The sequence below is a fragment of the Lipotes vexillifer genome, unplaced genomic scaffold (assembly GCF_000442215.2).
Source record: "Lipotes vexillifer unplaced genomic scaffold, Lipotes_vexillifer_v1.1 scaffold508, whole genome shotgun sequence".
NCBI lineage: Eukaryota > Metazoa > Chordata > Mammalia > Artiodactyla > Lipotidae > Lipotes > Lipotes vexillifer.
This window is the reverse complement of record NW_006793099.1, coordinates 468,381-493,114: the sequence shown is the minus strand read 5'-3', so window position 1 is coordinate 493,114 and position 24,734 is coordinate 468,381. Positions and strand designations below refer to the sequence as shown.

The window sequence follows — 24,734 nt, the reverse complement described above, 5'->3', positions numbered from 1 at the left end:
CTCTTTCTGTCTCAGACACTTGTGCATTAGTTAATGTGATGGTACACAAAGGCTACAGTGGTGTTATTTTTTAATAGACTATTTTTAGAGTAGTTTTAAGTTCACAAAATAGAATGGAAGGTACAGAAGTTTCCCATATACCCACTGCCCCTCCATATGCAAAGCCTCCCCTGTTATCAACATTCCACATCAGAGGGGTACATTTGTTACAACTGATGAATCTACATTGATATATTATCACCTGAAGTCCATAGTTCAGGGTTCACCCTTGTACAGTCTATGGGTTTGGACAAATTTATAATGATATGTATACACCACTAAAGTTTCATACAGAGTAGTTTCACTGCCCTAAAAATCCTCTGCACTCCTATTCATCCCTCCCTCCCCCAAATCCATGACAACCACTGACCATTTTACTGTCTCTATAGTTTTGCTGTTTCCAGAGTATCATTTAGTTTGAATCATACAGTATTCAGTCTTTTCAGATTGTTTTCTCTCACTTAGTAATATGGATTTAAGTTTCTTCTATGTCTTTTCATGGCTTGATAGCTCATTTCTTTCTTTCTTTTTTTTTTTTTTGCGGTATGCGGGCCTCTCACTGCTGTGGCTTCTCTCATTGCGGAGCACAGGCTCCGGACGCACAGGCTCAGCAGCCATGGCCCACGGTCCCAGCAGCTCTGCGGCACGCAAGATCCTCCTGGACCGGGGCACGAACCTGCGTCCCCTGCATCGGCAGGCAGACTCCCAACCACTGCACCACCAGGGAAGCCCTAGCTCATTTCTTTTGAGCACCGAATAATCTTCTGTTGTCTGATGTACCATGGTTTATTTATCCATTCACTTACTGAAGGACATCATGGTTGCTTCCAAGTTTTGGCAGTTATGAATAAAGTTGCTGTAAACATTGGGTGAAGATTTTTTAAATTAATTAATTAACTTATTTATTTATTTTTGGCTGTGTTGGGTCTTTGTTGCTGCGCGCAGGCTTTCTCTAGTTGCAGCGAACGGGGGCTACTCTTTGTTGTGGTGCGTGGGCTTCTCCTTGCGGTGGCTTCTCTTGTTGTGGAGCACAGGCTCTAGGTGTGTGGGCTTCAGTAGTTGTGGCTCACGGGCTCTAGAGCACTGGCTCAGTAGTTGTGGCGACGGGCTTAGTTGCTCCGCGGCATGTGGGATCTTCCTGGACCAGGGCTCGAACCCTGCATTGGCAGGCGGATTCTTAACCACTGCACCACCAGGGAAGTCCTTATGTGCAGATTTTTATAAGAATATAATTTTCTTCTCCTTGGGTAAATACCAAGGAGTGTGATTGCTGGATCATGTGGTAAGAGTATGTTTAGTTTTGTAAGAAACCATCAAACTATCTTCCAGAGTGGCTGTACCATTTTGCATTCCTACCGGGAATGAGTGAGGGCTCCTGTTGTTGCTCCACACCTTCCCCCACATTTGGTATTGTCAGTGTTCTGGATTTTGGCCATTCTAATAGGTACGTAATGGTATGTCATTATTGTCTTAATCTGCATTTCCCTGATGACACATGATGTAGAACATCTTTTCATATGTTATTTGCCATCTATAGATCTCTGGTGGGGTGTCTGTTAAGGATTTTGGCCCATTTTAAAATCAGGTTGTTTGTTTTCTTATTGTGGAATTTTAGGGGTTCTCTGTATATTTTGGATTAAAATCCTTTATTGGAAATATTTTTTTGCAAATAATTTCTCCCAGTCTGGGGCTTAACTTTTCATTCTCTTGACAGTGTCTTTTGCAGGGCAGAAATTTTTAATTTGAATGAAGTCCAGTTTATCGATTAGTTCTTTTATGGTTTGTGTGCCAACACAGTGTTTTGTTTTGGTTTTTTGGGGTTTTTTTGCGGTACGCGGGCCTCTCACTGTTGTGGTCTCTCCCGTCGTGGAGCACAGGCTCTGGACACGCTGGCTCAGCGGCCATGGCTCACGGGCCCAGCCGCTCCGCGGCATGTGGGATCTTCCCGGACCGCGGCACGAACCCTTGTCCCCTGCACCGGCAGGCGGACTCTCAACCACTGCGCCACCAGGGAAGCCCCTCACAGTGTTTTTATTTTTAAAAATTCTTGCAAACAGCAGGCTTTTTCATGCAAGAAAATCTCAAGACAAAGAGCTAGGATACTCCCCAAACTTGGATTTGCCATTTAACAAATTTCTTTTCTCTAACATCCTATAAACTAAAGAGAGACTTTAGTTCAACCGTGTGCACTGAAAATGTTCAAGTTGGTTTTTGGACTGGAACAGAAGAGAAATTGTTGGAAGAGGTCAATGAATCAAGAATATGACCATTGGTTGACCCTCAAGATGGACCAAGCAATCAGAGGCTCCTCACCCCCACCCCTGTCCTTGGAATATATATTTTGCCCACTGTTCCCACAGTGGGAGCCATTTTCAAGGATGCAGCCTTGAGAAGTAAGGTGTTGTTGAGACCATCAGGACTGAATATGTGACTGAACCCCGTTAAGTCCTCCATATACACTTTAAAAAAAGGGGGTGGGGGGAGGCAGGTGCAGAAATCTACTTGTCTTGAAGCCACCCAAGATAAGCCTCACATGTAAGTTCCCTTATTTATTAAACCTTCCACCTACCAATCTGGAGTCATCTGCCTATTTTTTCAGTCTCTCCTTGCCCTCCATGTATGGGGGCCAGTTTCAGATTTCACCTGGTTAGCTCCCAAAGTTTCAAACCAACAGAAATCTAGGAAAGGTTCTAATGTCAAATGTTTTGATACATTGTAGAATTATGGAAATATCTTAACATTTTGAAACAAGCAATGGAGGAATTAACAGCCTCACCATTCCCCTTGAGTATGCACCTGGAAGAAGAATTCTTATTTTGTGAGTTTCTTTGGAAACTATCAAGTCTGTTGACATGTTGGAAATGGTGAAAAGTTGTTTTATTGCTCATTTTTAAAAAATTATTTTTCCAAACAAAACTTCAACTGGAAAAAAAGCATTATACTCCTTACATGACTGGTCCCAGCAATGCTTGGTAATATATCTGGTATTGCTACCTTAATGGAATAGGAAGCACCTCATCATAACATCACTTCTTGTTTTTTTACACAGACATGCACCAGGAATTAAAAATTTTCTTCTAATCTTGGGAGAAGCTTTGCCAACCATCAGAAAAGTCATTAACATTATCCTCTGATAATTCCTCTGAATCATTACATTTTTAAAAGTGTCAATAAGATGACCGGGTTAGGAAGTCCATCTTTACCAAATAATTCACTGGCTTTCCCAGAGAACGAGACCTAAGTGCTTGTTTGAATTAAAGACAGTTGCTTTAGTTTTTCTGAAAGAAAAGAAATTCCACACTCAATACCTTGAAAAGAATGATTTATCCTTGTGCTGACTCACCCGGCAGTTATTTTTTAATCATATGAATGAGATAAAGCATTCATTTCAAGCCCATTATGGTTTCTACTTTAAAATAAAAAATTGTAAGCTCTCTAGGATTAGCAGCTGATTGGGAAGACCAGAACAGAGACTGACATCCTTTCCAAACTTTGAAATGCTGGAGAAGGTGCTTTACCCTGAGATGGCTATCAATTTTTCTAAAAAAAGAAATCTATGGACACCTAGGAACTACTGAGGACTCCTTCAGAAGTTACTTCTATCTTGATGGTATTAAAGCTGAACCACAGATCTATAACCCTTTTCTTCCTGATATAAACTCTATCAAAGATTTTTGGGCTTCCCTGGTGGCACAGTGGTTGAGGATCTGCCTGCCAATGCAGGGGACATGGGTTCAAGCCCTGGTCTGGGAAGATCCCACATGCCGCAGAGCAACTAGGCCCGTGAGCCACAACTACTGAGCCTGCGTGTCTGGAGCCTGTGCTCCGCAACAAGCGAGGCCACGACGGTGAGAGGCCCGCGCACCGCGATGAAGAGTGGCCCCCACTCGCCGCAACTAGAGAAAGCACTCGCACAGAAACGAAGACCCAACACAGCAAAAATAAATAAATAAATACATTAATTAATTAAAAAAAAAGATTTTGTCCTAGCTTATGACCTTGATCTTAGAACCAAATCTTATTAAACACAAAAAGCCTTTGAGAATTCTGGTGTTCTTTGAGATAAGATTTTTGGCCTTGCAGAGTAAGGTAAAGAAGCTTTAACTCCATTTGCAAAAATATATATATATCTTAACCAATCAAGAGTTTCAATACTTGCAACCATTAAAACAAAAAATTGAAATTGATGGAATGTCCAACATACCATGTATAGATGATGTATGTATGTTGTCCTGTTGAATACCATCTCATAATTTAATGTTCTTATACAAGTTAATAAATAACTTGAATAAGACTTTACACTGATATTTTAAAATAATAAGACATGAAGCTTACCTGTGTTTGAAATACATTGCCTTATTTTTGCGTTAATAAAGAGGAATATCATGCATTTATTTGGAAATATCTTATAATTATATTTTAGTATAGTTTTCCTGCATAATTCTAAGAATTTTATTTTGTGCATTTAAATATATGATTCTGGGAGAGAATTCATAGGCTTCACTTTACTGCTAAAGTAACACAAAAACAGCTAAGAACCCTTGATTTAGGGAGAGTGCAGATAGAGAAAAAACTAAATCACGTGATTAGGATTTGAGGAACTCTAACAATTAGAGGTCTAGCCGAAGTCAGCAAACAAGACAGAAAGCAGCTGTGAGTTAGGCGGAAAGTCAGATAGTCTTGTAGCCCAGAAATCAAGGAAAGAATGTGACTGAGGAAGGAGAGTGGTCACTTGTTACGATGCTGCCAAGAGGTTGATTAAGGTAGTAAGTCTCTCTTGACCTTGACATGAATAGTTTCACTGGAATGTACTTTCCATGAGTGAATGAGTGGCAGGTGAAGAAGTGGAGACAGTACCTAGAGACAACTCAGTGATGCCGCCTTCCTTGCTTTGAATGGGAGCAGAGAAATGGGGCGGTTCCTTGAGGGAGATCTGTGATCAAGACATGGTTTTTATAAAAGAGGGACACTACTGTGCTAAGTGACTGTGCTGCTAGAGAGAAACTTCTGACGGAAGAGGGGGACAACCACAGGAGGGCAATCATTGAGAAAGAGAGAAAAGCACAGAGCACAGGCAGAGGAAAGGCTGGATGTGTGGGTGCAGATTCAGGAAGGCTGGTAGTTTTGGTGATGCTGGGTTCTTGTCTGATTGCAGTTGTCCCTTGATAAAGCATAAGGCAGTATTGTTAGTACAGGGGAGGAGTGTGAAATAAGCATTTCAGGGGAGTGGGAAAATGTATATATTCAATACTAGAAAAGCGTAGGAGAGTTCTTAAGCAGTGAAAAGTGTTCATTGAGATTTGTGATCATTTCTTCTTTTCAAAATGTTACTTTGAAAAATTTCAAACCTATCTGAAATAAGCATTTACATCCTCTTCTGTTAGACTCACATATTCTTTCTCTCCATATTAAAAATATATACATTTCTGTTGTTGAACCATTGGAGAGTTAGTTACAATGTGACACTTCACCCCTAAATGCTTCACCATGGAACAAGGTCATTCTACTTGAATACAAATGTAACATTCAGGAATTTTAACAGTGCCACAGTTCATGTTTAAAATTCTCCAATTACCCTAATAATGTTCTCAATAGTTGTTTTATTTCTTTATTTACACATTGCTTTAAATACTAATGTATCTTCATTCTCTTTTTTAACATAGAATGGTTCCTGACCTTTGTGTCTTTTTTTTTTTCAGTCTTTCATTCTTTCTGACATTAACATTTTTGAAAAGTTCATGCCAGTTGTTTTTGAGAATGTTGTTATTTTAGAGTGGAACTTACAGAAGGGTTGTGTGATTTTCCTCAACAGAGTTCAGGTGAGATCAGGTGCATGCAGCGAGGAAGCGCTCAGGGTAACTAGGTTTAAGCACGACTGTGTGTGAGATTAGAAAAAAAGAAGAGAGAAGTTCAGGGTAATTGTATAGGAGTTCTAATGATAAACCATCAAATCTAAGTGGGTAGGGAGGGAAGAAAGAACATGAAGGGAGTGATGGATAATAATGATAAAGGGGTCATTAACTGACGAGGTCTCTACAAAGTCTCTGTAAAGTGAAAGAATTGCATCAGGAACATAGGAAATGCAGCTGAGCAGTGAAAGCCTCAGTGCTTTATCATGAAATACGTCTGCTGAAAGCCCGATGTTTATGGATGGGGTAAAATATGGGAGATAGACTCCATACACAAAACTGTTTTATGAGCACCGTTACAAGGAGAAAAGTACAGCATATATATAAGGACTTGTAAAGTCCTTTACCATAACTTTGACTTTATGTCACACCTCCGAAGAGGAGTGCCCATAATTCCCATACTTTATTATACTCCCAGCATCCCTAGCGGAAAGGAGATGTGTTATTGATAGGCAACTGCACGTAGAACATTTAAGTGACTGATGAAGTCTTTAAGCACAATAGTGGTAGAACTGAGACCAGAGCACTCACTTACATACTGTACTAGCCACACTGAACACTCCCCAAATGACACGATGTGTATCACTACCTAAATCACCCAGTCACACAGGCTGTGGTTTAATGGACATCTCTATTTCAATTACTCTATTTAGTGCCTCTTACCCTGCCAAAGCCCAACTTTGATATAACTAGCTGCCTAGGAAGGATAAATTCTCAAAGCTGTGCCCTCCACAAATAATTTTAGAATACGAAGGTATAAAGTAAATGAAAGGCATTTATTATCACTTAATTCTGGTGATCCCAGGCACAAAGCCAAAGCATTTATAGATGTGGTAAGTACCAGCTGCTGTACTCGAAACTATTTTATGAGCAACATTGCACCATGAGTGCAGATTCTGCCTGCCTTCATTTGTTGGCTTTCTTCACCACTGTCATCATAATCCAACGTTCATTGAATGTCCACAGGGTTTGGAACTATATAATGCTTTATTTATGCACATATGTATATTTTTTAACAAAGTTACATAGTAAGAAAAAGGAAAATATGAATATTATTACCTTTTAAAAGGGCTTTCTGAGAGAGGAGCATGACAGGGAAAATATACTGGAAATTATTTTATTTATTAATGTACACACTGTGCTTCTTTTTTGATAAAATAGCTGAAATAGAATCATTTCAGTTGTGGTGTATGCTATTTAAATCAATTTGCTGCCTGAATTACTAAATTGGCTTCAGAAAATGATCCCAGTAAAATAATATCTACATTATTATTATTCTTATCCCAGTAAAATAATATCTCAGTGTAGCTTCATCTTAATTTATACCAGAAGCACATTCTGAGATCCTCATATTAAGCTTTAATTCAATTACACTTTCCATCTTGAAAAAGCTGACTGGCCTGCTTTTGGGCCTGTTGAAATGAGAACACATTTCAGTGAGCCCCCGAGAGGATCAACATACAGGCTTCAAATGCCCCCTGGTGGCTGATAAGCAGAATAACCAAATAAATTCGAAGTCTGGAATAAACAGGTTTTCCCTTTTGCCGTTTATTTATTAATTCATTTAAAAGAACATGTCAAGAATTTACTCTGTTTCACACCGAAGATCAAAAGATAAGTGGGATACAGTTTGTGTCATAGTAAAACGAGGGTAAAAAGATAATTTCAACTCACCCTGCTAAGTGCCATTATAGTGATTTTTTTCCTATTCTGATCAAGTTATGCTGGTCTTTATTTTTGTAGGTATTCTCATGGCAATTAATATTATTTATAAATTCCTGAAAAATAAAAGCAGCTATTTTCCACACAAGTGTAATTCATGTATCTAAATAAATCTAGAAGACACATAGTAAATAATTACATATTTTTAGTTTTTCCTAGGAGTAATGTGAATCCCTATTGCTTTTTCTGATTACCCAGATTGCTTTTTATAATTATCCTACTAATAATATTTACAGTTTTAAAAATTTTCATTCTTCCCAGGTCAGCATTATCAGATCTGTTGAGCAGATGAGGAAACTGAGGCAGAAGAGTCAGCCTTACCTGATAATTCAGTATAATAGATGAGAACACAGTTCAAATAGTCTGATTGCACCTCTTAGTTTTCTTGGAAGATTCATCCAATGACTTTTGTGTGGTTTCTAATGGTAAATATGAGGGGTTTTTATGGAGTCACTGAGTAACATGAGATAGCCATTTACAAGAAGAGTTAACACACACACACACACATTGGATCATTTCCAACGTCAGCTACTGAGCAGCTGTCACAATTCTCTTGAGTTGGATGGAGTCTTTTTTCAAGTTATGAAATGTCCCATATCCAATTACCAATCCCCAGAAAACCCAGGCCCTGGCTTTGCACTGTGCAACCAAATGATACACCTGTGATGCCAGAGCAAAGCGATTACTAAATAATTTACTTAGGTCTTCTTTAATCCTATACAAGAGAAGCTTATGGTAATCTTAATTAGTATTTTACTCACCCAGCACAGTCATGTAACAGTAACCTTCTATTGAATTTCCAACATTGAGCACGAAAGGGTGCAAGATTTTTAAAGAATGTGTTCCTAGTTTACATAAATCAGTGATGTGAGTCAAAATATACACAAAGTCGGTTTATTTGAAAGGTATCAGTGTTCTAGATGCAAACTATAATTTCTAAGATGTCAAAAAAAAACCTAGAGGTGGTGGGGGAGTTATCAGCACTATTATTTTAAATCTAGGCTCTTTAGTATTTTGAATTGCTATTACATATTTTCGATTCAGCTATTTTTGTTCCATTTCAAAATATTTTCATAACTTTCCATTTTCATGTTTGCTTTTGAGCTATTAAAAGTTATTTCTATGAGCAATTTTTGATTCGCTTTCATATACAGTACTATGAAATAAAAAATACTCATTTTTAACATTTATGTACCATTTAAGATTGTTTCCTTTTTGATAATTGGTAGCAGAATGGTGAATATAACTATCATTACTTTGGATCATTGCTTTACAAGAGATGAGGCGAAACAAAAAATTCTTTGGGGTAGTTTTATGATTGTGTGTGTATCTTGGACTCAAAATTTACATAATTAAGTCTAGTTGGTTCAGTGACTACACTTAAACTATAAATTCATCAGAAATATAAAGTTGTATCTCTAGAACATGAACCAAAAATTAACATAAAGGCTTTCCTCAGCTACACTCAATTGTTACCTTCTTTGGTGCTCCTATAATGTTCATTCACTAGTGCATTCATATATTCCTTTGTCCATTCATCCACAAATGAGTATCATACAAAGTAAAAATTAGTCATGTTTCCTTCCCTCCAGGAGATGCATGTTGAAGTTGGAAAAACAGTGTTGAAATTAGGCACAGGTGCTTCTTACAGAAAAACGGTGGGGAATCTAAACCAGAGCAAGAAACGTCAGAATATTTCGGCAATGACTCAAGCTGAGTTTTGAAGGCCAAGTAGGAATGCCATAAGTAGAAAGGCTTTCCATTTTCGTGGATTTTCCAATGCATTACAGGTGTAACAACTTGGTACTTTTGGGGACTCTTTACCCAGAGAAATAAGTAAATGGCAGATCAAAAAGGGCCTAGGTGGTACGGCAGAGCTTGAATTTTACCTTGTAAACTAAGTTATTGAGAAATTTCAAGTAGGGGAATAAAATGACCAGGCTTGAATTTTAGTAAAAGGTCACTTAAGCACTAATGTGGAAGATACGTTGGAGGAAACATGGAGCAACTGGAGTGCAGAAATATTAAGAGCCGACTGAAGTAATCTGGGCTTGAACTAAGAGAGCCTAAGTTAAGCAGGCAGGGAGACAATTTAGTCTTGCTACACTCAAAATGGTCTTGATCAGCAGCACAAGCGTGTTTTGAGAAGCTTGCCTGAAATACAGAATCTTGTGCCGTTTCCCTTGCCTTCAGAATCAGTATTTTAACAAGCTCCTCAGGTAATCTGTATGTCTGGGAGGCACCACACAGTAGGGGCAGTTACTGGAGGAAAAAGAAAATCACTCTTAGGTGGGGTCAGTTTGAGGTGTTTATGGAACATTCAAGGAAGCTGATCCATAGCAGTTGAGTATATGGATCTGGAGGCTGGGTTGGAGATGCAATTTAACATTTATCAACCTGTTAGTATTTGAAGCCATGGTCCGACCCAACTTTCCTGGTATCTGCCCAGGAAATTATATCATTAGGCAGAGGGCCCAGAGGGAGCACTAAGAAACACCATTATTTAAAGTTCCATACAGCAAAAGGTATCCACAAGAAAGAGAAGGAGCTTCCAGTGGTAGGTATAAACAACGTGAGCAGTGGGAAGAGTTCCAAGTGGCTGGATGGTCAACATTCTCGTTTTCCAGCAGAGGTCACATAAGAATAGACAAAAGTCCATGGATTTGCCCATCTTGATGTCAGAGTAAAGCTATGGGTGGAGATTATTTCCCATTAAGTTCTTTCTTGACCTTAGTAAGTGGGGATGCAATTTAGTTTTTGCTTTCAAAGTTCAGATGAGTAGAGTATGTGAGAGGAGCCTGGTATGGAGCCAGTTTGCAAATGTTCTCTCTTCCAATAAGATGGTAAATTCTTTGAGGAATAAGGAAGGCACATAAAGATGAGTAAGACCCGGTCCTAACCCTCAGCGTTTATAACAAATAAGAAGTAAGATATCTGTAGTACAAGGTGGGACATATATTATAAAATATGATAGGAATTCAAAAGAGGCATACACTACATCCAAACAATCAGAAGAGGCTGCTTACCTCTCCTCAATTGTTATTACAGAGATTTGCTTACTTAACATTTACATACTTAACACTTAAACTATATTCAATGCTTGACTTTTTCTCTTAACAAATTTGATGAATTATTAATAAAGTCCCATTTATTCTAAAATCCAAGGAAACTTCAAACTCATTCATGAGATATTTATTAAAATAACACATTTAGGGAAAAAAATCAATACAATTGTATACATCATTACTGAAAACTGTATACCATCATACAAAAAAGGATTTTATTTTGGGAAATCAATTCCTAATTTATGGCAAGTTTTACTTTCAGAAATAAAACCACAAAACAACACAATCTAATTCAATCTTAAAGGCTGGCATGCTGAGCAAGGAATGTTCTTATTCTTTGTAGGAGCTCCTTCTTTACACTGTCAGGTACCAGGGCTGAAATATAAAAATAAAAACATAAGAGTAAAGAAGATCCCAATTAATATATGTCAATTTGAGATTTGGTATTTTATTCAGACTACCAATGAAATAATTTCAAAAGTAACCCTTATGCTTCAATAAAAAAATAAAGACATTTGAGAAAATAAAGTATATTTGCAATTCATTATTTGAATGAACTATCCAATACCTAAAAATATATTGCACATGTGAAAATTCTTTAAACTAGAAATAGAAAAGGCCTTTTTTAAACAGAGGCTGTAAAAGATTGATGAATTTGATTCAAATGCAACAACTTAATAAGCTTGGTCAAAATTACCATAAACAAAAACAAAAACAGAAAACACTGCTAATCTCTCTACTACACAATTTCTTCAATTTGATATGAAAAAGATCAGCAGGTTTACAGAAAAATGAGCAAAGGAGATGAAGTAAAGGAGAGGCATATAGTTCTTGAATGTAAAAGGAGTTTAACCTCACAACAGAAATGAAAATTAAAACCACATTCAGATAGCATGTTTTACCAATGAGACTGGCTAAAATCCAAAGGTCAGTAATGTATGTATTGGCAAGACTGAGGGAAAACTGGCCCTCTCATATTAGCTGGTGGGAGAATAAACTGACAAGGCATTTTGGGGAAGGTAATTTGGCAATACTGTATTGAAATAAATGCATATACTTGAATGAGCAAAGGCAAAAGCTTCAACAGTAGCTGTATTTGTTATAGGCTTATTTTTAAAATTTTGAACCATGTAACTGTATTATCTACTCAGAATATTAAACTAAATATGGGAAAATGGGAGTTCTCTGGTGGCCTAGTGGCTAGGATCCCAGGCTTTCACTGTTGTGTGGCCTGAGTTCAATCCCTGGTTGGGAAACGGAGATCCTGCAAGCCGTGTGGCATGGAAAAAAAACAAAAAGGAAAAAAAGCCCTGCTCTTTGAAATTTAAATTAATATTAAATGTCAATAAATAAATCTACACTATTTTCCCCCTTTTTGGCTATTAAAAATAAGGACAATAAGGAATTAACTATACAGATACTCCTCTTTATAAATTTACTGTAAGCCTGCCTAGAAATAAAGACTACATAATTAATTCAAGTCCACTGCAAATGTGATCACTATATATGTTAAATATACTTTTAATCAAAATTATGGTGATGGAGAACAGATCAGCTGCCTTGGGGTTAGAGATGTGGTGTGACTATGAAGGAACAGCTTGAGGGAGTTTTTTAGAGTGAATCTATACATGTGTATAAAGTTCACAGAACTGACACTAAAAAAGGGTCAATTTTACTGTATGTTAATTTAAAAAATAAAAACAAATACCTCTCGACAATAAAAAGAACACTATGAAAATAAAAGAAAAGATTTATTTTTACTTCTCTTTTCTTTTTTGCTCATTCTCTAGCAAGGGAACTACAACGGATTGAAATGTCCAACACACAAGTATTGAAGGAGAAGCAAAGGATGATTTGTACCCTGTTAACAGATTAAGTTCTTAAATGTTAACAGATTAAGCATAAATTACAGAAGAAAAGTAGAAAAAGAAATTATAGAAATTTATTTTAAAACATAAATCCATGGGGAGAACAATAAATACTGCTTTTTCCCCCTCCTTTTCCTGAGACATGATTGACCAAAAAAGTCATGTTGTTTAGCTGTAAACAGCCCTAAAAAGATGGCTGGAAAGGACCATGAGATGTTGTAGCTCCTTCCACATGGTAGCAGTTCAGGGGACTAGTATTCCCTAGTAATAATTTTAAAATCATTTACTTTTCACACTTAAATTCTTTTTACTATTTCTGTGTGAGGAAATAACTAATGGGCCATCTAATTTACCTGCTTCCACTTATAATACAACTCTCCCTCCCCCCACTGACTTCCTCAAATGAAATGATGAAAATAATCTTGTTACACTTAATTATATGATGTAATTCCTGACTTAATATTTATTACATATAAATATTTTGTTAATAGTTTGTTAATATACGACTTCCTCTCTTTCCTTTGGCTTCTCTAAACAAGGTATTAAAGGGAGAAATTAAGAAGGTAGTTGAAGTGTGAGTCTTAAATATGAATTACCCTGACCATGAAGTTATGGAGCTACCAAATTCGTAATTAGACATTCAAGAAGACATTTTTGTTTACTTTTAATAAGGAAAGAGAGCAATGACTCAGGGGCTGGTGTAAAACTCTGAATTATTAAATATCAGGCTAAAGTTTACAAATCCTAGCTTCAGGTAATATTTGCCTCTACAAAATCCTGTATTTTATTTTATTTTATTTTTTATTTATTTTTTTTTGCGATACGCGGGCCTCTCACTGTTGTGGCCTCTCCCACCGCGGGGCACAGGCTCCGGACGCGCAGGCCCAGCGGCCATGGCTCACGCGGCACGTGGGATCCTCCCAGACCGGGGCACGAACCCGTGTCCCCTGCATCGGCAGGCGGACTCTCAACTACTGCGCCACCGGGGAAGCCCAAAATCCTGTATTTTAAAAATGATCTGTTCTAACAACCACATCAACTTACATTTGTGTACTGTTTTAACAGTGCAAAAACGTTTTACACCTCTTACTTGTTTGTTACTCAAGACCATGCACAAAAGTTGGTGAGGCAACTATAACTCTTCCCAAAGAGGAGATGCAAGTACCCACATAATTTTGGAAAGGGTGCTTGTCCTTGTAAAAAGAAAGAAAAGCTGCACCAGCAAAAGAGAAAAAAAAAAAAATCATGTCTTAGCCCACAATTCCTTTCACACAATTTGTATTCATTCCTTACCTCTGCCTTTTGGTGTGATTTCAGCCACCAAGTCATCAACAGTAACGTGTTCTAGTCCTTTTTCTTTAATTACCTCTTATGCAAAAGCAAAAAACAAATCATATCATTTAAAATCATTATCTGCAAGAAAGATTTTCATAGAGGAAGGGTTAAGATCATGTTTTTAGAGTACAGACTGGTCTTTAAAAAAAAAAGAGGACACTTCTTTTTTCTTTTCTAATGAAGGTTTATTTCAACCTTAAACACAGTACGTATTCACCAGATCAAAAACATAAAACAAATTATTGTAACACTTAGAATGAATCTGAACTGTAAATTCAAATCTAATATTTGTAAAAAACTGGAAACTTACAACTGCAGAGATCTTATTTCACGATAATCACATCAGCTATTGAATGTATGGAGGGAAAAAACTGTAATTTAAGTCTAACTTGTAATTTCACAGCCCCAAATTAAAATATAGAACAACTCCTTTGCTCCTTTCTCTTCTCTAGGCTGGGCCAAAAGAAGGAGAAAGGAGTTTACACTTATTGGACCCCTATTATGTGCTGGGTGCTTTGCATCATTTAATATTTGCGATAAGCTGACAGGCTGGGCATTTTTCCCACTTCAAAGGTGAGGCAAGTGAGGCTTAAAGATTAAATAACTCATTCAAACACGACTTGAAATCCAGCTCTAACCAGTGAAGGTCTGTATGACCTCAAAGTCTATGCTTTTATTAATTTGGCACATTGCCTTCTTCCGGTTAATGATATAAATAGTTTCTATTATCATTTGTAGAAACCAATACGAGAATTCATTATAAATATCCAGAATTCCAGCATACCAAAAGCTGAGCCAGAAAGGAAGGAGGCTCATCTTAGTGACACTTGTAATTGTATCTAATGGCATAATCATCAATACCTAATTGCAATTTAACAAGCTCCCATTTTATCATTTTAAAAATACATGTAATTTTCTAAGAGCTTTCATAGATGATTTTTTCAAAAATAACACTGTTAAAGATAGGAGATATAATTCCTGTAAGTCTGCCAACCGTAAAGTGCTCAATGTGTTAAGAAAAACAGACTAGGAATAATTAATGTTTCACTTTGAGTAGGCACAGCAAAAAAGGTTCCCACCTTATTCCATGCCAGAGGAAATCTTGCCTCACTTGTTTTAAGAGAAACACAAAGAAAATTTCTAAAAATTAAGGAATAGGTCTACATATTATCACTGAGAGGAGGTAATCTATTACCACAAGCTTCAATTTTCTATTTGTTTAAAATTATGCTTGAGCACTCAATATATCTTAAAATACTGACTATAATTTTTCTAATGAATTCCAAACCAACACAGTTGAGAGCTATGGAATTAGCTTATCTTCTAAATGAAACAGATTACCTTTACAGTGTGCCTTCAACTGATCCTTCCAGCCACATTCAATTAATTTAGCTCTCAGCAACTCTTTGAGGCTGTTGAAAAAGAAGTGTTTCCAAATTAAACTACAATAGTGTTCAAGTGTACAATATCTTAGATAGGAATGCTTGAAGCAAAGCTTCAACTGTTCAATTAAAAATCCCACCTTCCAGTTATAAAACTTTAACAATGGCCTAATCTTGGTTCTACCACTAAAAAGTTCTTTGATCTTATGCAAGTCATTTAAATGCTGGGCCTCATTTTTGTCATCAGTAAAATTCAATGAAGTGGATGGGGTACAATTCTTCTTAAGAAACCCTACTCTCTGACCTTCTTACACACTTTCTACTTCCCTCCAACAGGAATATTGTGGGTTTTGTACAACTTCAGAAGGGTATTAGTTGAGTTTCAAGCAGCCGTACTTTTGAAATCTTCAAACTCCAAAATCCATTCTTTAACTACAAATTCTTACCCATTAGCTCTCTTATTGCCCCTAATATATCTAATCTCATAGACTTGCCCCTCCCTTTTTCTCATTATCCTTCTAAATTACACATTAACTATGGTATTTCATTAATTCTAAGACTGTGTTTTCCCACATTTTAACAAGTCAGTAATTGGCATGCCTATCATCATTTAATTGGCAGTATTTTCTTTATTCTTAAAGGTTAAAAAAATATTGGTGTGTATTACAGCTAATGGCATCATGGGTGCAATAAAATATTTTATCCTTCTGCAATACCTAGTCTTATAAAACCTCAATCTTCAACCTAAATCACCTCATTTCTCAGCTTAAACATGTCAAGTCCCAAACCAAACTGCTTCTTTTTCAGTATTCCTAACATCCACTATGTGACATTTCCATCTAGATGTTTAAGTCATTTAATCGTAACAGGGACAAAACCCAACTCTTGCTTCTCTTCCAGCTCAAGCTGTTCTCCTTGTCAGACTGGCAACTCCATTCTTCCGGATCCTCAGGCTAGAAACCTTGGCAGCATCCTTCACTCAGCAATTTTTATTTTATTTTTATTTATTTATTATTATTATTTTTTGCGGTACGCGGGCCTCTCACCGTTGTGGCCTCTCCCGTTGCGGAGCACAGGCTCCGGACGCGCAGGCTCAGCGGCCATGGCTCACGGGCCCAGCCGCTCCGCGGCATGTGGGATCTTCCCAGACCGGGGCACGAACCGGTGTCCCCTGCATTGGCAGGCGGACTCTCGACCACTGGGCCACCAGGGAAGCCCCACTCAGCAATTTTGATAACACTAATGTCCAACCCATAAGCACATCCTATTGGTTCCAGTTTTAAAATATATACCTGAAATCCAAATGTTTCTCACCACCTCTGCCATTACTACCTAGTTGAAGCCAACATCTTCTCTTGACTGGACTGTTGCCAAAGCCTCCTAACTCGTCCCCCTGCTACTTCCCTTGTACACATCCTTCTCCTCTCACTGCTCAAAACGCTCCAGTGGCTTCCCAATTCACTCAGAATACAATTTCAAGTCCTTACTACAACCTAAATGACCCTGCATGGTCTGCCCCCTCCGAAGCAATGCCTCTGACTTTACTGTTTCTCTCCTTCACCCAGCTGACTCAGTCTTATTAGTTTCAAAATGCCAGGCCAGGGAACTCCCTGGCTGTGCAGTGGTTAGGACTTGGCGCTTTCACTGCTGGAGCCTCGGTTCCATCCCTGGTCCGGGAACTAAGGTCCCACAAGGCACACAAGGAAAAACAAATGCCAGGAAAGCTCCTGTGTCAGGACCATGGCTCTTAGGAGTCCCCTCACTCCCTCATATCCTTTTGATCTCAGTGAAGCCTACTTTTTTTTTCTTATCCAGAATAACACACCTGATTATTCTCTGCTTTATTTTTCCTCTAGAACTCATCACCATCTGACATATTACACATTATTTTCTGTCTCCTCCCATTAGAATGTAGGCTGTGTAAAAGAACAGGCTTCATTTTGTTCACTACTATATCTTCAGCACCTAACAGGACATGGCATATGGTAGAAACTCAGTAACTTTAAGCTGCATGAATGAAAACAGATAAAAAAACAGTAATACATAATACCCTACACCCATTATTGGCAATACTATCCTCTCAGTTTCCCAAGGCACTGTTCTAGAGGCTTTCTTCTTCCTCATTCCTCATGTCAAGGGTTGTTGATTTTACTTAAAAAAAAAACACCTGTAAGTTCTGTCCATTTTTGCTGTTTTCCACTTTTAACCTATTATCTTCTGCAATTTATCTCTAGCCCTTCAAGTCTATCCTCCATACTGCCAAAATAACATTCCTAAAGTGCAAATATGATCTAGTCAGTCCCTTTCTTAGAATTTTTTAATGACTCCCACCACCCAAGGATAAAGTCAACAACAGATGTTTTTGCAAACTACCACCTATTTTCCTGCCATTTCTTTGACAGTAAAAACACTCCACAACTCTCGGTGTAAGAAATCCGGGTAGGGCTCTGGCAATGGAAATGTGACCTAGGCAACGCTGATTATGAATGGCCTATTACCTTAAGTAGGATGGTAATCTAGCTAGCTCCTTTGCTCAAACTACTAGGAGAACGGTAGTCTCAGGTGGAGAGATGTAAATTTTGAACCGCTAATTTCTGCCACCTTGTGGGTAGTGCCTTCTTGAGAATAAAGCCAACAGAGAGGAAAGCAGAGATGAGAGACGGAAAGACAGACATGTTCTTGGCAACAATTTTTGAGTGCCTGGACCCAGCGGTGCCTGAAGCACCTTCAAGCCCTAGACTTTTAGTCACACGATCTTATATAGAAATTGGCCGAGCCAGTTACTCAGTTTCTTATCATTGTGAATGGAAAGATTTCTGATTATACAAAAGCCACATTTCTCCTGTCCACTGTCTTTCACATTTTAACTGCACAGTTCCCCAGAATATTATCATATTGTAACAAATCTCTTTGACTTTGCATATTCGGTTCCATCTGCCTAGACTATGTCCTTTCTCCTTTACCGGGCTGGGGAACTGCTAATCCTTCTTACCCAGCTGAAGTACCACTTCTACTATTCTGTGAGAGCTTTACTGATTACCTTAATCCCCAGGTAGAACTGAGAGATCCCTCTTGTTCCTTATATATATTTATCTCATACAATTTATCACCCTGCTCCTGGAAGCCTTTTTTGATTCCTTAGACTCTCCTCTGTACTTCCAAACCTGTTCATTCTTCAAATATTTACCTGGCCAATTATGTGCTAGGCTCGATGCTTGGTATACGGTAGTATTTCTGCTGTCAAGGAACTCAGATTCTATTGATACAAACTAGCAAAGGAGGTGATTATAATACAAAGTGATTAAATACTATGATGGAACAAGGTATTTGGGAGTTAGCAGATTTTTACAAGAGATGATACTTAAATTAAGACCTGATAATGAGCTAGAATTAGTTAAAGATGGGGGGAAGGAAGAAGAATGTTTCAGAGAGTAGGAATAGCACACATTGCTCTGAGGTTAAGAGAGCTTGGTAACTGAAACTGGTTCCATCATGTTGTCTCCCTGTTAAAAAGTGGGTAACATTTTATCTTCAATTGTAGTTATCTGGGTATGTATTTTTCTTCTCCATTAGATTAGACATTTTTTGAGAGAGAGTCACTTCCTGTTCATCTTTGTACATGATCCACTTCCCTCCAAGTCTTGCAATATTGAACAGACCTAAGCATTTTTAACAGATGTTAGGAACTGCTTTTGATAATGTCAATTTTCTGTAATTATTTCCACTGACATCAGTTTTGTTACTTTTTAGATTCTTATAACTGTAATTTAAAGATGTTAAATGTAATTAATTAACACAATCGATTACTTACCGTTCTCTTTCTCCAGTTTCTATCAACTTTTGGTTAATTGCTGCTCTCATCTGCGCATCTTTGTTCATCTTGCTAACCTGAACATCAACATGTATTTTCAGATATAGAACACTTACAAAGCATTTTCTTCTAAATCCTCTCAAGCACCTAAACACATTTAACATTCTGTCTATCAACTGAAGGGGTGATAAATTTCAACAGTGTGTTAACAAGGTCCTTACTCCTAATATTATTTACTGCATCCCAAGAAGTCATGATCATGACTTTACAATTTTCTTCCCCCATGTACCCTTTATTAATGAGTCTTTGGATAATGACAATTACTGTAACATTAAACACTTATGTACCTGGAACTGAGCTAACGCACTGTTTTTAATCTCATTTAATTCCCAGATCTTATTCTTTTATGCAAGTACTATTAACATAGTTTGTATTTTACAGATGAGGAAACTGAGGCACCAAGATAGAAAAGTGGTGAAGGCAGGACTTGAACTCAGGTACTGTGACCCCAGAAGCCGCAAAATATTTTAACCGCACATAATAACTGACTGCTAATCATTTCTGCATCTTAATTAACTGTATTCAAAATTTGGGGGAAGCTATGTAACCTAAATATCAATAGAAGAGTAAGCACAGTTTGTGAAAAGTGAAATTCCTGGGTAAGGATCTGAAGTGCTTTACTTTACTTTCCACTAGTATGTACCCAGAATTACAACTGCCAAACTAGCTGTAAGTATGTGTGTGTGTATATGCTCTTTATCAAAGCTTGCTGGTTGGGTTAAGGAGAAAACAAATCTCAAATTAATTCCTAACTTAGAAAATTCTCAGTTTTCAGTAAAAACGGACAACCAAAACGGTGTAAAAAGGACAGGGAGGATAAACTAAAACTTGGAATAAGCTAACGTTACTCCACTTATCTGTCACCAACTTGAGACTACTTTTGTTGTCCCCAACCTCGCTGCCTCTATGAAGACTCAAGACTGGCAGTGAGTTTTCAGAGTTTTTTTTTTTTTTTTTTAATGGAACAGGAAAAAGAGGTTGAGAAGTGACTAAGATATGTTTGCTTTTGCAGTTGGAGGCTAACATTTTCAAAATAATACTAAGGTCTAGTCCGTACCATTAGCAGAATACTGAACTTGATCTTGCCTTGGCCCCCAAAATACGGAGAGTGACCTTGGACAAGTCAGTTCTTAAAGGCCTCAGTTTTCTCACTGGTAAAACAAGGGCGCTAGGGGATCCCTCCCAGTTCAGACAGTCTTTGGGCAAACAGAATAGGGCGGAGACAGCGGGAGAGGCGGGAGGGGAGGAGCCAGAAAACAAAGCGAGACTGGCTTCAGGCCAACTCCGGTAGCACGCCCTGTCGGAGAGCCCTACAGGCCCGCGAGCACGGGTCGGGGAAGCTAACGAAAGACAGCACATCGAAAGGAGCCTGGGCTGGGCCCGGGTCCCGGCCCTGAGGACCACGGGCATAGCTCACCACCATCACCGCGGGCGAGGGCCGTCCCTTCCCAGCGACGAAATGACCCTTGCGCTGACGACCGTTACCTACCACACTCTTCGGCTGCCCGGACCTAGACCCTCAGTAGCTCGGGCACCTAAGCACACAGAAAGCTAGCACACGCATTTCCGGGGCGGGGTCTCGCCACCCTGCCTATAATGTGAGAATTTAACCAGCGCGGGCCGCCTCCTGGTCGCTCAGCCCTCTGGGTAAGAGAGTCCAGATCTTGCTGTCGCACGGGCATTCAGTTCCCTAAAAACTACATATCCCAATATGCAACAGAGCCAACTTCCCCGTGGGCACTACATTACCCAGAAGGGATGTTACGCCGCAGTGTTTTCTGGGATGGGAACCACGCCGTCTCCCAGCCACGGTAATTTGCGTGAAGCGCGCACCTTTCAACCCGAACTTTATTAATTCTCACGCTAGGCCCCTGGAAGGCGATGGAGGTGGCCGCTAATTGCTCCCTGCGGGTGAAGAGACCTCTGTTGGATCCCCGCTTCGAGGGTTATAAGCTTTCCCTCGAGCCGCTGCCCTGTTACCAGCTGGAGCTTGACGCAGGTGGGTAGCGGTGGTGCCCCCTAGCACTCTGTTCCTTTCTCCTTTTGGCTTCCGAAACTCGACGCTTCCCGCATTTTCTTCTTTTCTGACTCCGGGTAGCCAGGCGACCGTGACCTTCCTCACGGCCTGCCTGGCAGGGGTGGACCAGAGTGGCTGGTTCTGGAGAATGATGCCCATCCCCGGCCCCCGAGGGAGCCTCCTTCGAGTGGCTCTGCCGTAGCGGGACCCTGGGCCGGCTCTAGGCTCCGCTGCCCGTGCTCTGAGGTCCTGCATGCGGGTGCTTTCTGGGCTCCGCCCGCCTGTCTGTCCTGGCCTGGCCCCTGCTGCGGAGAGAGCTCAGGGCAGGCTTTCCTCCTGGAGCATTCCCTATAAACGTGTGCGTTGAGAAGTCACACCTCTTTGGAGGACCTTCTGCTTCCGTTTCCTCTGGCCGAGACCCAGTTCTTAGAAGAGAAACTCCATTGCAGTTAGGAGCGTTTTCAATTACCTACGGACCATCAGATTAAGGACTCTATCGTAGATTACATCTCGAGAAAAGTTTGAGGAAAAGTTGGTTTAGTACCCACACTTCTACTACTTGTTTTGTTTATCTGTAGGTGGCGGGAATATTCATCCTTGTTTTTACAAGGTAAAGAATGGCATTTTTGTTAATGATAAAGAGCTCAAAGATTGCATTTTTAATACACAGCCCTGCTGATTCTGATGCATGTTGTCAGTGGATCACACTTTGAGAAATAATCTAGCGTTAATAAGTTTTATAGAATCAAATACGTGTTTATTCATTTAATATATAAATTATATAAGTTCAGAAATCTCTATTGAGAGCCTGTTTTATGTTACATGTTGATACAATCAAGATGAGTATGACACAGCCAGTAACATAGAAATGCTGTTGTCTAGTTAGGAAGAAAAGTGTAAGCAAATAATTATAAGACAGTAAGGCAATGATAGGGATATGTACAAAACATATTGATAACGTTTCAGTATCTTTCCCAAACCAGCCTGGAACATCTGGGAAAGCTTCCAAAAGAAGTTGATATCTAAGTTGAGCTTTAAAGAATAGGTAGTTGATCAGGGTAAGAGAAAATGAGCTTGATGTTTCTTTTCATTCCCTTACTTTCTCTCTCCCACCCCATATAAATGAATGATACCACCATGTTAGTTAGCCTTGCATTAAAAAACCACCCCAAAACTCAGTGGCTCAAAACAGTAAGCAGTTATTATTGCTTACAAGTCTACAGGTCAGCTAGGTGGTTCTAGTCATGACTGTACTTTCTCATATGTTTGGGGTTTCTCTGGCTGTAGGCTGGTTTAAGATGATTTCAGATGGTCTTTATCCTTCAGCATGCTGGCACAGGGTTATTCCAAGAGTCTTGTCTTGAAGAGTTTTTCAAGCTCTGATTGCAGTAAGTGTGCTATTGTCCCGTTGGCCAAAGCAAGTCGTATAATAAAGCTTAGAGTCAATATGGGAAGCTCAAACCAAAGGGCATAATAGGTCCAGGGAAGCATAAAAAATTGGGACTACTAGTGCAGGTTGACATAATTGCTCATGCGAGAGTGACCTTTGGTGTATTTCTTCTCTTTTATCCCCTGTTGTTTCTCAGCAAATCTAGTCAGCTCAAAATCTTGACTTCTCCATGCCTCTACCCTTGTGCAAATCCTTGTTATCTCTTACCTGAACTATAGTACCTTCCTGACTAGGCTTCCTGCCTTCGATTTTGGGCTCCTTCATTCCATTCTTTGGAAGGCAGTACTTATAGTTTTTATCAATAACTCTACATTTGATATCTGTTTCCTCCAATAGACTGTGAGCTCCGTGGATACAGTGGTGTTTCTCTTGTGCTTGGCATAGTGGGTACTCAGTACATTGAGTGAATGAAGAAGAGAGGTTGTTGTTGAGGTCATTCCATTCATGGGAAGCATGAGCAAAGGGAAAAAATTAGGTTGTGTGCAGGGCACTATTGCTGTATTGCCTGAGCAAAAAATCTACTGGGAAAATGAGAGGACTTAGGTGAGGGCACGTTTTGTCTTTTGGACTTTATCCTGTGAGTCAATGTTTCCCAGACTTTTCCATGGGCAATTAAAATAAAAAATAAAGCTCAGCTGTCATTGATTTACCAACTTTTTAATTTGCTAAGTGCAGGTGTTTCTTAAGAACTATCACGTACTCACCCACCCTTTCATAAACAAAAGGATATTTTGACACCAAAAAAGCAGGAAGCAAAATCTCACAATAAATAGTCCTCTTAATCGAATATATTAACTTTATGAAAAACTGAGTTGTTCTTTTTTGCCCCTCATTTCACCAGTGTTGGTTTTAGATTCTGTTTGGGATGCACAAGTGGAGGTGATGAGGTGCCATTTAGGGTTTTAAGTGTGGAAGGGAAGTGGCAGGTTTGGGGATTGAATAGTTCACTCCTAGGCTCTGTGGAGATTGAGTTTGGAAGATGAGGGGAATGGAGATGGGGAGACCAGCTTGGAGGCTTTGCAACAGTTCACATGAGGAGCTTTCATTAAGAATTAATTACTTGAGGAGGAGGATGAAGAAGAGGTTAATTCTTTTAAAAACTGATTGAGCTACTTCTGACAGTTTGATTTCTTTTATAACCAACCTAAGGGGTTCATGTTAATTCAGCAGACTGTTGGTGGGCACCTGTGGTGTGTGAAGCTTCCCAATTGGGATGTGAGAATGAAGATGTGGTGTCTGGTCTCAAATTGCTTGGAGCTTTGAGTTTTAGTCCCTTGTCTTAAATGTTATTAAGTTGTTCTGAAACCCCCTATGCTACATAAACAGTAAATGTCACTTTGTCTTTTTCTTTTCCAAAGAATTAAGCAAAAAAACCTTTTGTATAAAATTGTAACTGCCCTTTGAACCAGCAGTTCTTATATTTTTTCCCTAGACTCTTCATTAAGTAAATGTATATATTTTCCTCCTATATTTCACCTAGCTAACTCATACTCTGTTCTTTCATCTTGGTTTACATGTTACTCAGATTCCTTTCTTGACTATCTAGTAAAAATCTATACTATAGAATCTATACAAATTAGAATCTGTACTTTTCCACAGTACCTGATTCTTCATAGACTTTATCAAACTTTAGCATTTGGTGTCTGTTTTCTCTGCTAAGACTGCTAGTTTTGTATTGAGGGTCCTGTATCCGTCTTTTTCAGTGTTTCGTCTCTGGAGCTGCAGCATGACTGATGAATAATAGAAGATTTTATATCACAACCTAAACAGCTTTATTGAGCTACAACAATAATCTACACATATTTAAGGGTATAGGTTGATAAGTTTTGACATGTGTTCATATACACTCATGAAGTCATCACCACAATCAAGATATTAAACTTAGGGCTTCCCTGGTGGCGCAGTGGTTGAGAGTCCGCCTGCCGATGCAGGGGACACGGGTTCGTGCCCCGGTCCGGGAAGATCCCACATGCCGCGGAGCGGCTGGGCCCGTGAGCCATGGCCGCTGAGCCTGCGCGTCTGGAGCCTGTGCTCCGCCACGGAAGAGGCCACAACAGTGAGAGGCCCACCTACCAC

General features: G+C 39.1%; 2 protein-coding genes across 3 annotated transcripts in view; one reads left to right on the top strand and one right to left on the bottom strand.

Moving 5' to 3' along the window:
- Positions 1–10,829: 10,829 nt before the first annotated feature.
- Positions 10,830–20,759, bottom strand: ENY2 (ENY2 transcription and export complex 2 subunit). Of its 2 annotated transcripts, none has more exons than XM_007466236.1 (5): positions 20,609–20,759; positions 19,132–19,208; positions 15,280–15,350; positions 13,897–13,971; positions 10,830–11,110 (listed from the first exon to the last, which is right to left on the bottom strand). In XM_007466236.1, exons 1-5 carry the CDS (start codon positions 20,612–20,614, stop codon positions 11,034–11,036), a joined length of 306 nt encoding a protein of 101 aa, XP_007466298.1. In that variant the 5' UTR covers positions 20,615–20,759; the 3' UTR covers positions 10,830–11,033. The 2 variants fall into 2 exon arrangements, with proteins under 2 accessions (XP_007466298.1, XP_007466299.1); XM_007466237.1 differs by having other exon boundaries at positions 10,847–11,110; positions 20,681–20,755.
- Positions 20,760–20,840: 81 nt separating this feature from the next.
- NUDCD1 (NudC domain containing 1) overlaps positions 20,841–24,734 on the top strand; it is an 85,077-nt gene continuing 81,183 nt past the window's right edge. The window contains exon 1 of the mRNA XM_007466235.1: positions 20,841–21,190. Within this exon, the coding sequence (XP_007466297.1) occupies positions 21,073–21,190 (118 nt within the window). The 5' untranslated portion in view covers positions 20,841–21,072. The remainder of the gene's footprint in view (positions 21,191–24,734) is intronic.

Bases quoted from the DNA above. Each gene is read 5' to 3' on its own strand.
- ENY2 (XM_007466236.1), bottom strand. The intron at 15,351-19,131 runs GTAAGTAATCGA...CTTTTTCAACAG, and splicing joins GAAACTGGAGAAAGAGAACG to CCTCAAAGAGTTGCTGAGAG. The intron at 13,972-15,279 runs GTAATCTGTTTC...CTTTTGCATAAG, and splicing joins GTTGAAGGCACACTGTAAAG to AGGTAATTAAAGAAAAAGGA.